The sequence below is a fragment of the Pelmatolapia mariae genome, linkage group LG8 (assembly GCF_036321145.2).
Source record: "Pelmatolapia mariae isolate MD_Pm_ZW linkage group LG8, Pm_UMD_F_2, whole genome shotgun sequence".
Taxonomy (NCBI): Eukaryota; Metazoa; Chordata; class Actinopteri; order Cichliformes; family Cichlidae; genus Pelmatolapia; species Pelmatolapia mariae.
In genome coordinates this window covers 9675255-9688063 of record NC_086234.1, presented here as the reverse complement: position 1 = coordinate 9688063, position 12809 = coordinate 9675255, and the positions used below count along the sequence as shown (strand labels likewise).

Here is a 12809-nt window from a genome sequence, read left to right as displayed (position 1 = left end):
TGAACCTCAGCTGTTTGACTTGTAATAATCGGTAAATAACAATCTCTTCCCTATCCCATTGCTTTTATTCTTGCCATTGCAGCATTGCTGCAGACCTTACAGTCCTGGGTTTACTTCTCTCCTTGATAAAGATTTAATATTTTGCTGTTATGAAGGTTTTTCCATGCGTTCTTCTCTAGAATGTAGTCGTGGTTGGAATAGAAAATGACCCTGGTTTTAACATACTTGTCATAATAGTAGTTGGAGTATTTCTTGAATTCTTCACTCATGAATCCGTATGCATCCACCTGAAGATGAAGCAGTGAGAAATAAAAAGGGGACTGAATTACACTGAAATAATAAATGATAAAAATGACATAACTGCTTTTGGAATTAGTAAAACACATGGGGAGCCACTTTAACAAGCCCAGTTTATTAGTTTATCTTTAACTCCTTCTTTAACTGCAACAGCTAATGTTAAATAAAAATATAATTATACTTTTAGCTTCACCATCTTCTCTAATGAATATTATTACTTTTATCATTAGAGAAGCAACATATTAAAGGGAGAACAATTATGGAAATTCAAATTGTCATGATTTCAGGTTTTTTAAGAATTGGTTTCCGTTTGGTTTCATGGTAGTTCTAGTGCTCAAAGAGCCAGTTTTCGCACTTTTCTCCTTTTACTACAGATACTTGTATTATTGTGGGGTCTTTAACTTAAAATATAAAACACCTTGAGGCGACTGGCTTAGATCAGCATTCTTTTTGGATTTACACATCTGAATTCAACAAGTTGCAAGCAGATGTTACGTGAGCTATCACTGCTTTCCACCTCGCCTAGACAGCATAAAGCTGGTGCAAATGTATTTAGGCTGTATTTGAACCCAGGAGCTTCTTGCTGTGAGGCAACAGTGCTAACCACGGTGCAATCCGAGGACATTCTAGAGCTTTAAATATGCAGTTTATCAAATATCCCTTAGCATTTCTATTCTTTGAATGTTTTCTTTGTCTCCTGTCCTGTCTTTCCATCTCTGAGTGAAGTTCTCTCATTCTTTTCTGTCCTTGAGAAATAAAGAAACTGTACCTTTAACTAGCACTGATCACTGTGTGCCAAGTCTTTTACTCTGAATTTTGGTCCATCTTTGAACCCTAACACAATTAGCCTGCTGTGAGAAAGTAAAAAAGAAAAATCACCCCAAAAAGAGGCCTTAAAAAAAAGAAAACTCTTGACAATAGTAACATATCAGACTTTGGCTAACAGCAAAATAAAAAGTGTCCAAAAAAAAGAAAGCTGTTAAGAGGAACTGCCAATAATTCAAAGTAAATGATAAAGTTACTATTGTGAAATTTATGTAAATGCATGAAGCTCTTGAGTTGGGTCATGTTATAGACACTTGATGAATTTGTTTGACAAGTTTATTAAATAGCTGTGTAAAACAAGGTGTGACATCAGTTTTATCAATGCTGTCCAGCTGGTCTGTGGGTCTATGTCTTCACACATTGGAACAGTTCAATAAAACTGGTGACACACCTTATTTTACAGTTTTAATTTAAACATCTTATCTTATTTTCCTAGGAGGGTACAAAAAGTCAGCGTTCCTTCAGCTTATCCCTGATAATGGTTCAGAACTTTGATACAACTTTATTATATGATTGCTGGGAAGTCTTTCCACGTATTCTCCAAAATTTAGTTGTTGTAAGTATAGAAAACGTTGCTCGAAATATGTTGCTAAAACCGTAATAAGATAATCTGACGTTAATATGCTTTTAATACAAAGTTAATGTACGCATGGTGTGCTGCATTCTTCCAAAGGTGTGGTTAGAAGTAGTTGTAATGTTAAGAAGTTAAAATCAAGTGTTAACTCACTGTGTCACAGGTGTGCAGAGCCAGGAAGAGAGCGAATGCTCCGTTGGTTGGTCTGACCATCGCCCAGTATCTCTTATTCAGATTGGGTGACTTCAAGAACCTGTAATGCAATGATTTAATAGCTTGTAGAACTGGCTTTAGCAACAATAACTTGAAGTAATAATTATTCTCTGTATTACTAACGGTCTCTCACATTGTTGTGGAAGAATTTTTCTGTACAACATTGCTTCAGTTCAATATTTGTAGGCATTTGTTTATGCACAAGTGTCTTAATTCCTCACCACACATTTCCATTGAGTTGTGGTCTGGACTTTGAATGGGACATTGCAGCACCTTGATTCCACAGCAATTCTGTTGTACGCTTGCTGCTTGATTTGGAATCATTGTCCTATTAAATGACTCAGTTTGGCTGGCTTTAGCTGTTGTGTAGGCGGCCTCACATTTGGCTGTAGACCACTTTGATATACAGACAGGTGTATGTTTAACGCTTCGACTATAAAATGTCCATTTGCTATGGCTAGAAAACAAGCCCAAATCATCATCTTTCCTCTTGCACTGTGGCTATCAGCAAATAGGTATCAGCTATTTTGAAACAAAACAAACAAACAAAAAAAGACACTTTTTATCCATAACAAGAACTCCATAACAGCAAATGAAATGTACAACAGAAAATGCAAATGCTATTTATGGTCTCCTCACAACAATGATAAGAAAAATAAACTGGGCCAATATGGCATGTTTGTTAATACAGAGATACACATGTTAATGTGATCTCTGGTCTCCCACTCAGACACAGGTCTCTGAGTGTCCAGCATTCAGACGACTGCCTGAGGACACTCTTTGTGTGAGAGAAAATCTGCTCACACAGATATGTAGAGCCAAGTACTGTCAATAAGGCCTCTGCAATGTTCTGAAGACAGTTAAACTTGACAGGTAGTGATGTCCAGCAGGTGAAAATGCAAGCTCCATGAACACGCACAGCTGTGGATTCCAGCTGCGTTCGTAGTTCTGCAAACTTTGACCCCCCCACAGAGTCGAGCTTTTCAGTTCAATTAGCTGCATTTCGATGTTGCATTAACTGGCATTAACTCAGCCAGTTAATGCGAGACAAATCCAGCTGCTCATTAAAGCTTTCTGGTTTGATCAGAAAAGAAAACATTGGTCCATACACCTGAAAGTCCTGAAAATGCATTGTGAATTCTGTCTCGAGTCTACGGATGTATCCGTGTATTTCCGTGGTGCTGATGCTGCGCTGAACGAACAGCTCCTGAAGCATTTGAAGTGTCGGAATGTGGAAAGCTAACAACGTCTCTCTCACCGATTGGCTAAAAATAATTTAGCCAATTACAAGTTGAATCTGATAGTTGGGGTTGTTAGCTAAGATACCGTCATTAAGAAGCGGTACAACTAATGTGTCTATGCGAGCTAATTTGCGATGTGCACCGCTGGCCTGGCCATTTATTTTTTAATGCACCTTCTCAGATTAATTCATTGCGTGTCGTGCCCAGGGTTGGACTGGGACAAAAAAAATAAATAAATATCGGCCCAGGCATTTTGACTAGAGACCGGCCCACCAGGTATTATAGGAAACGCCATAAAGCCTTTGAATGAAAACAAACGTTGTTGTGACAGTGATGTACGCCGTCTTGTTGGTATATGTATGATTTCTATACATTCTACATCAGATAAAAACTTTGGTTGTAAGCTTCAGATAATTATTTAATAAAAGCAAGACATTTTAAATGAGAATAAGAAAGTATTTCTTTGTGCCCCCCTTTCCCTGGTAATGCCCTACCTGGCCCCCTGGCAAAACTTTGCTAGACCCGCCCCTGCACAGTTACCAGCTGTCAGCTACTTAGAAAAGGATCCTGGTGTTATTTGTCTCTCAGAAACAGTTCATAACTTCCCTTCAACTCATTCATGTCACTTAAAGGTAAACCTGTTTCTCCATCACCTGTTCAGCTCTGATGATTCAGTAAGGACGTCTCCTGGTTTCATCTTCATGTTTCCCTCTCACCAGATATCCAAACCGATATCATGACCAGCAGCTTTTACAGCTGTGGCTCCAACAAACATCAGCTGATACTAGAAATTAATATTAAATAAATTCTAACAACAGCTGATCAAGCTTAAACGCGATGCTGTCGTTTAGCGCGACATCCGCTGGGTTCCTCTTTCTGGCGCAAAGTGGGCGATAAACAAACAAGACAGAAAAGCTGATCAGCTGATCATTGATCAGTTTCATGATTGAAGTAGCAACAGGAGAGAGGGAGAGAATGAGAGAAGAGGCAGCTGTGCAGCCTAACGACAGAATAACTCCAGCTTTGTGTCTTTTTGCATTCTAGCTGAAGTCCGGGCCAAACTGTGTTCCTTTTCAGCTCAATACAAAACGCGTAATATTTTCTCTGAAGATTCCGTTTTTTTACAGGACAGTTGGCAACTCTACTAACCTTATGAATAAAATAAAGTTCACTATCAGTAACATCATAGCACTCACCCAGCTGTATAGAAACTCCGTCATTCTAGCTAGTACGAGTTATTGTAACTGACTGTAAAAAGTCAGCATAACGAAAATAAACTCCACCTAAACTTGGTTTATATCTGACCCAGATAGACTGCAGGTCATAACTTCTTACCTGAAGTTCAGCTCACCTGACACTCGGACCAGCGGCCACCTCTGGTCTCTGCTCCTCCTGCCTCCCCTTTCCCTCATCCACCTGCCAGCCTCCACCACTTGCTAATGTTACTGAATCTGTGGAAGCTCCGCCATAGCCACCACCAAACAACTGAGTTATTCTTACACACCGGCCACCATCTGACCACCTTTCATTGTTTATACCGCTACAAATAATAATAATAAAAATCATCGGCCCATAAAAACGAAAAAAAAAAAAAAAAAAAAAAAAAAAAAAAATCACCATCGGCCCACTGAGCAAATGCCCGGTATGCCCGATGGCCAGTCCAGCTAGGGTCGTGCCATCAGTTAACCCTTGCCGACCCCTGGTCTAGAGCAATGTCTGTAGAAAACTTCCCCTTGATTAGCAGCACCTGGCTGCTACTCACTCAATGTAAGCAGAAAGAACTGCAAAGTGTCTGTATTTGTATACATATTGTCACAATGGGAAAAGTTGACTTGGACTATGCATAAAATCTGTACTTCAATATTGTTTGGATTGTTTGATTAAAAAAAAAAATCCAAACATTTATGGACCTTCAACTTATTTAACAACTTATCAACATTTATTTTATTTAACTTAACTTTTAATATTGTAATTAAGAGAAGTCTTTAAATAATTTAAGGATTAAAATAATTAAAAAAATAGAATAAATAGTCTGGACTGTTTAAAAATAAATATTCTGGACTGGATGATGAAAGAAGGCTGACCTGTTCCGCACATATCGGAGGAAATCCTGATGCAGAACGTAGAAGCGGCTCTCATTGTACTGCCCTGAATAGTAGGTCCTTGGCCTGGGGGGGTTGAACGATAGGAGTAATGAAAGGATGATGAGATGTTTTAGTTTCTCAAATGCTATTAAATTTATTTGCTGGAGGGAATAGCTGAAAACATGCTTATGTTCCTGCAGTGCATTTTAGACCAGAATCTTTTACCTGAATATCAGTCTGAGTGTGCATGTATGACAAAATTTAGATGTCTGCAGAATAGGGATGGGTATCGTTTAGGTTTTATCCGAAACCGGTGCCAAACCGGTACTTTTGAAACGGTGCCGGTGCTTAAACGGTGCTCAAACCGGTGCTTAAAGAATGGAGAACACAAAATTGGTCCAAAAACCTCTCATGTTCAGCTGTTTTTTTGTAAAAAGACAACAATGTAAGCCTTTTCTTCGGCTATAGGGCATATATGGCATCACTCTTGGCTGGAAGCAGTGCTTAAACAATGGAAAAAACACAAACTTTGTCCAAAAACCTCTCATGTTTAACTGTTTTCCACTTTTTCTTTGGTCATTTTAGCCTTTTTGGCCAGGGTGAAGGGAGTATCTGCCATCAAACAAGAAGACAGCTGCATGTAACTACGACGGTGTTTGCTAGTTACATGCATTAATGTAATAATGTGGTTAGCGTACTCAACGTAAATTACACACGAACAACATTAAGCTACTTACGCAGAGAAGAACGGCTGCTGCTGCTGCTGCCATCATTATCCTCATCATTTCTGCTACACTGGCAGGGGGCCAGGACTCTACTCTTCAGGTTTTTGGGGGATGTTGCTAACTCCGGGTCCGATAACAGGCACCACACCCGCAGTAGATGTGCACGGTGTGAGGTCTCGCAGAAAGCTATCAAATACGGCGCATTTCTCGGCTTTAAAAAAAACAAAAAAAAAAAAAACAAAAACCCGCTATGCCAGGTGTTTCATGGGATTCGAGGTGTTACCTCCTTTGACAGTATCACCTTAAAGCACTTGTTGCAGGCTGCTGAGTTTGTATCTTTTGCTGTGAAGTACAGCCAGACTTTTGACCGCTTCACCTTGGGCATTTTTAATCTGTAGCTCTGCTCTAAAAGAACGTACGTACCTGGCCCCGCCTACTATCCTCGGAAACGTAAAATGACTGGCTAGAATTGGCTCAGGAAAAAAAAAGCACCGAAATGTGCGCTGCTTTTCGGTCTGGTTACTACCGTTTATGTCAGAACCGGTACCCATCCCTACTGCAGAACAGCCTTGTAGTTATTTAAAAAAAGGTGTGCATTTACTTAAGTGAAAGAAAAGTTTACACTTCTCCGTAGTAAACTCTCAATTAATTGTCTGCAAATGAAATTTCATCAATTGACATAAACAATTCTGCTTTAAAGAGTCTTTTAAATTAAAGTGGCAATACACAAGTCTTACAGTTTGACTAATCAGTATAAAGTAAATGCTGATTATTCCCCTAAAAGCTCACTTCACCAAAATGAAGGCTTGATTTGCACAAACAGAAAGCAGATGGTTTCTCAACAGTAACTGAACCGGCAAAATTTGGATAATCACCTTAACTTAAAAAGTAAAAAAGAAAATGAAGTGGCTTATGGTGCTTTTCTTATCTGACCATTACTCAAATCATTTTCACAAATGTTCATATAGCACTTTACATGCAAGTCTATCTCACCTACAATAAGACTAATTTAGAATCACCATCAACAGAACGCATGTTTCTGGACTGAGGGAACAGCAAGGGAATAACTACATGAGCACACAGAGAACATGGAAACTCCACAGAGGAAGGTCCCAGAAAGTTGTTCGTGAGCAAGAGATAAATGATAAATGTAAAATTATTAGAAAATTTAAGGCAAAACACTTATTGCAAAGTTCTATTTTTTTTAACTTACAGTTTTAATAGACACTTAATAAAATGTATGTTATAGCATTTGAATAAAAATGTTCCAGATTCTGAATTGATTTTAATTTAATATCACAAAAAGCCATAAATACTGCAGCAGCACATAACATTTAATTGATACTCACAGTCTGTTCCGGTATGGACCAGCAGAGACCTTTTCTCCTTTGAGAAGGCCCTCAAGCCATTGGTAATCCCTCATCCCCTCAGGAATCATCACATATTTTATACCCTGCCAGAAGGAAAAGGAGGACAGAGAAGCCATCTTTACTCTAGTGAAATAAAACAAAAATCAAGGGCCAATAAAAAGCTTCATTACCTCATCATGAGGAGCAGCTTTGTATCCGTGTTTTTTAAGGATGTAAAGAGATGAAGTGATGGAGTGGGCTGTGTGGACATACACCGATGTTTTGTTTCCTACATCATCTTCAAAGCCCTTGGTGATGGCACCATTCATCCTGCCACACAGTCGAAACAAGCAGGTGTTGCAGATGTTAAACTTGGCTTCAAATGCTTAAGCTTAGTAATTTGTTCAGATCAATTGAGAAGCAATCGTGGCTTTCATTTTGGGAGAATTGTTTCTTTATGGAAGCAACCACCTTCAGCAATACCACTGAAGTGTTGGCCCAAAACATTTCAGAACATACTCTTACTGAAAGTTAATTTACTTAACACGCTTTCCATTCCGACTCTATGACGACACTGATGTTTGAAAGAATACATTGGAGTTTCTACATTTCAAGCAGGTGAGCTATCAGATTCAGTGCCACATTTTTACTGTCAAAGAATTTGCTAATCAGCAGCCGTTCTCACGTTTATCTTTTTTAGCGTTCTTACGTTTTAAACCTAACTTTTAGTAAAAGATACACCTTAATAGTTGATAATTTGTTCTTTCCTACCGAAAAACATAATCATGCGCATCAATCTCTACACCCATTCTGGAGTTGTTCAAGATTCCTGCAGTACCAACCACTGCACAGTGCACACAACCATCACCACCGGATTTTGGGAGGAGCAACGGCTCTTTTGGCTTTGGAATCAACTTTACTGACTTCATCACATCTGCAAACAAAAAGAAAAATTCAAATATGTGTTTACTCTGAGTGCTGTAGTTCCAGCATAGTAATGTATATGTGAAAACAAAGCAGCAAGATAAAGCCATAACTCTTATTCATGCATTAACAGTTGTTTCTTCAGCTTCACCTCACTCACCCACTCATGTTTACTAAAAGAGAAGGGAGCTTTCAGCGAGCGGAACAAGAGCAAACTTGTCATGGTCTGTGTGGAGGGAGGCATGAAAGGGCGCAAATTGCAGACTAAAATGCGGAGACCAAGCTAAAACTCAAAATGGTAGTTTTATGGGCTGAACACTGGAGAAAATAAACTAAACTTGGCGATACAAAATAAACTTGGCAGGTTTGGCAAAGTCATGTGTGACTTAAATACACACATGAGGTGATCAGGAGAAGTAGCAACCCATGGGGAAACAGCTGACACACATGAACATAACGACATCAGAGGAAACTTAAAACTAAACACAGTGAACACAGGACCTCTTTCAAAATAAAACAGGAAACATAATGAAATGCAGAGCTAGAACAAAAGTGCAACAAGAAAACCTGGAGCTCCTGAAATAGTCCAAAACAAAAGTCTATGAAAGGCACTCAAGCTTAGAAGATAGTCCGTAAACCTTTCAGGGGGCCGACCCAGAGGGTGACGGCACAGGAGTCCATGATCGAACAGTTCAGGAGGCTGACCGCGGAGCCAGCAGTGGCGACGAAGCAGGTCCAAAGGTTGCCTGCACCGGCGAAGAAGTCCACAACGTGGTTGTGGAGGCTGGCGCCGCTATGGCTGAGGTGAATGTGGCTCTGGAAGTAGCCACCGGTTGTGGCGAGGAAAATGCAGCACTTGTCTGCTGCGGTCGCGACATGGACATGGAGACAGGCAGGAGACTGAACACGCCAACTTTTACTCCTGTAGCTGGTGAACGGAGAGCTGCTTCACAGGGGGGCTGGAGTGATTCAGTCTGCACGCTAGGGGGGCTGCTGCTTTGGCGGTGAATGTGAAACTCCTCCCATTGTAGGCAAAACAAAGTTCTTGTGATGATCCGATAAACGCTCCACAAAAAACGGGTTGGCAGCAATAATCCGACCCAGCTGGACCATAATAGATTCCTTCTCCACCTCCTGTCCTCGTGCAGAGAAGATAATCCAAAAACCATGGAGCTGTGTAATGTGGACACTAAAAAGTCTGAAATGAATGTCTGCCTGGTCCCACATGGTCAGGTCGATCTGTTACAGTGTGCGGCAGCAGATTGTATGACTTTGCCTAAAATCCAAAAGCGAGCCGTTTAATATGGCTGACAAAAAGGTACAAAAACAAAAGGCAGATGCACACAGGAGAGAAACTAACTAGAACTAAACTGGGAAAATTAAATGCTGAACAAAAACAAAGAACAAAAGCTTCAACGTGGAAAAATCCTGGAGGCATGGAAACATGATGTGGAACAACAGACGACCAAGAATAAACAGAAACACACAGACTAAATACACACAAGGGTGATTAGGGTAAATGGCAACACATGGGGAAACAGCTGATACACATGAACATAACGACATCACAGGGGAAACGTAAAACTAAACACAATGAACACAGGAACAGAGGACCTCTTTCAAAATAAAACAGGAAACATAATGAAACACAGACATGACAACATTAACTTAACAAAAGACATGCAGATATGAAACACATGAAGAGCAAGGGAGACTTAACACAGGGGTAGGAAGACACAAGGGGAATCTAATAACAAAGAACTGCAATGACAACCTAGGCATAATAGGAATGAACTTAGAAAACACAAAGGACTTAAACATAAAAATAAACTAAAACTCAAAACGCTGGGTCAAAGGACCCAGGATTGTGACAAAACTGGGATTGTCTTCAATATTTAATTAAGTTTAACAACAATGAATGAAGGAAGGAATAACTGCTAACATGCTCTATTAAAGTAGTTCATTTAAACAATGAACTAATTGCTAATTTTATTCTGCTTGCCCAGTTCAGGGATGTGGTTGGAGCCTCATCATCATTTTCCCTGTAAAAAAACAAATCAAAAAACAACCTCAAACAAACAAACTTAAGATCTTTTAATTTTTTTTATAACTGCTCCCCTCATTGCTGGTGAACTCTGCTGTTGCCAACTTCCTTGTTTTAGCCACTTGTCAGCCAATCAGCATTCAACTAATACACGGGGTCATCTATGTAGAGCATCACGCAGCTAGGATGTTGGAGGACTGAAAGTGCTGGTTTGAAACCACTCTCAGAAAGCAAATACACACAACTGGACACAAGCTCGGTACCATAAATTCACAGCAAGCCTGGGTTTGAATTCAGCCCGGGTCTTTCTGCGTGGAGTCTACATATTGCAGGTGGTACGTTATAGCAACACCATGTGACCTTGAATTGGATAAACATAAGAAAATGGATAGGGGAGCATTGATTTAAAAAGTAGCCTCAAGTGGCTGCTAAAGAAACTGCAGTTTTTGTCAAATTCTTGTTGGCTTCATTCTTTACCTAGGAGGTTCCTGCTTTGTGTTGACAATTGGAACAGTTGTGGAAATAAAGCCATCAAATTAGAGCTTACATCTACAGCATTAGCATCATAAACATTATTATGCTTAGCATTATGTGCCAAAAAGTTGCTTGAGGATGTGGCATAACAAAAGAAAATAGGTGTGTCACTTAAAGACCTACCGTTGTACCTGAACTCCATAAAACCAAAAGGATTATTAAAATGTGAAAGCCGATTCCACTCGCTCATGTTGATGTTGTCCTTGTGCAGAAACAAACGTATGTTTGGAAGAAAAGCCTTCTTAAAGTTTTCATCGTTAGAGTTTCGCAGAGACTGGGCACATGCCTGAAAATCATAAAACTATTAAATACAGGAAATGAGCCTAAGACAGAATTTGCTCTGATATAATGATCCAACTCTATTAAATAACAGCCTTGAATAATTCAAAACGGGGAGAACCAAATGACAGAAAAAATGTAATAAAGCAAGAGTAATTAGCCATGTGCCAGATAGTTATTTTTAAACATCTGTATTGGTTTCAGCAGAGAATTTCATAATTGGTGCATCACTGCAGGAAAGAGTGAGTGCAGACATATGAGAAGCCACAAAGGTAGAAAAACAGCTCCACAAAATGAAAATAATGAAATTAAAGGGGGAAACAAGGTACATGTATAGGTCACAAGGAAAATGATCGACTGCTTGGCTGAGCAGAATTCAGCGCTGCCTATACCCAAACACAGAAAAGTTAGGAACTGCATTTATATTACTTCTCTCATATCTTAGCATGCTTACTGTCGGTCTAGGTGGTGCATCCTGGTTATAAACATCATCAAAATCCCACTGAGGAAGCTTTGTGAAATTTATTTTGTAGAGGATAGGCATAGGAGTCTCAGCCATGGCTCCACGTGTAGCGGTTTTAGATTTTGTCACTGGGTTAATTTTTGTTGAAATAACTTTTGGTTTGCCAGCTGTGGTATACACAAAAGGTGATACAGATGTTTTTTTGATTTTTCCCCAAAATGTAATGACACTGTCAAAAGAAAAATTTTCCCATTTGTGTCCATTTTTTCCTGAGAAAGTTGTCCACCTGAATCGGGAATTAGACAGAAACGCAGTAGAGGTAACAAACAACAAACAAATAGCAAAGTACAAATAATAGAACTAGCAAATCAGTTCACAGTTCTTTTTTTAATGATTCCTTATTTAAACACAAAATTAAAAAAAAAAAACAAAGAAAAAAAACCCCAACTGACCTTTTGGATAAATGTTCCTGCGATAGAATAAACACCAGAAAACCAAGTGTTACTAAAAGGAGCAAAGAAAAAATCCTGAACTTTTGGACCGGCATCACTGCTGAGTGAAGGCTTTGCTGTTGAATTAAAAAGAAAAGTATTTTCTCTTTCTTTTGAGATTTGCTCAGAGGTCGAAAAACCACCTGGAGTATTTACAACTTGATGGGACTGCTGAGATAAACCCACAGAGATCAGCAATAAAATAAATTCACAAAGACACACATACACCTACACACAGATACATAGACCTAAACACACAGAGATCAGCAATAAAACAAACACACACACACTGCTTCAGAAGAATGTTTATTTTACATAAAGGGGAAGGTATGGCAAAATGACTAACGACTACAGGGTTCATACCTGTAATTGTTCTATTTTAAAACAGGAAACATCATTCCTTTAATTAATTTTAGGTCTGATTTGTAAATTAACCTCTGTGTGAGAACAGATACAGGACTGTTTTGGTTTCCTCTGGATGGCAGATGGACACAGCAGTAAAACATGCGAATCAACTGGGAGTGTTTGTTCAGTCTACTGTATTGCTGTGATACTGTAAGCAAGTTCATGTAATGAGAAGCCCCACTCTTCAAATGTTGAGAAAAAAAACTGTTAGGAAAGGTGCTCTGTGAAAATTAACAATGCAAAGTTATAAGAGTGTCTCTTACCATTTGAGGAAATAACATGTAAACAAACGAGCTTCTCTACTGTGTTGCTCTTTCTCTTTTAAGTCTTTGTTTCATAGGTTTTAACATTCCTTTTATTC

The 12809-nt window shown here is 39.2% G+C and overlaps 1 protein-coding gene across 1 annotated transcript; it reads right to left on the bottom strand.

Annotated features, from left to right (window-relative positions):
- Nucleotides 1–110: 110 nt before the first annotated feature.
- LOC134633484 (alpha-N-acetylgalactosaminide alpha-2,6-sialyltransferase 1-like) lies at nucleotides 111–11648 on the bottom strand. Its single transcript, XM_063482319.1, has 8 exons — nucleotides 11544–11648; nucleotides 10934–11096; nucleotides 8080–8242; nucleotides 7500–7638; nucleotides 7309–7412; nucleotides 5235–5318; nucleotides 1850–1949; nucleotides 111–287 (listed from the first exon to the last, which is right to left on the bottom strand). Exons 1-8 carry the CDS (start codon nucleotides 11646–11648, stop codon nucleotides 111–113), a joined length of 1035 nt encoding a protein of 344 aa, XP_063338389.1.
- Between the last annotated feature and the right edge of the window lie 1161 nt (nucleotides 11649–12809).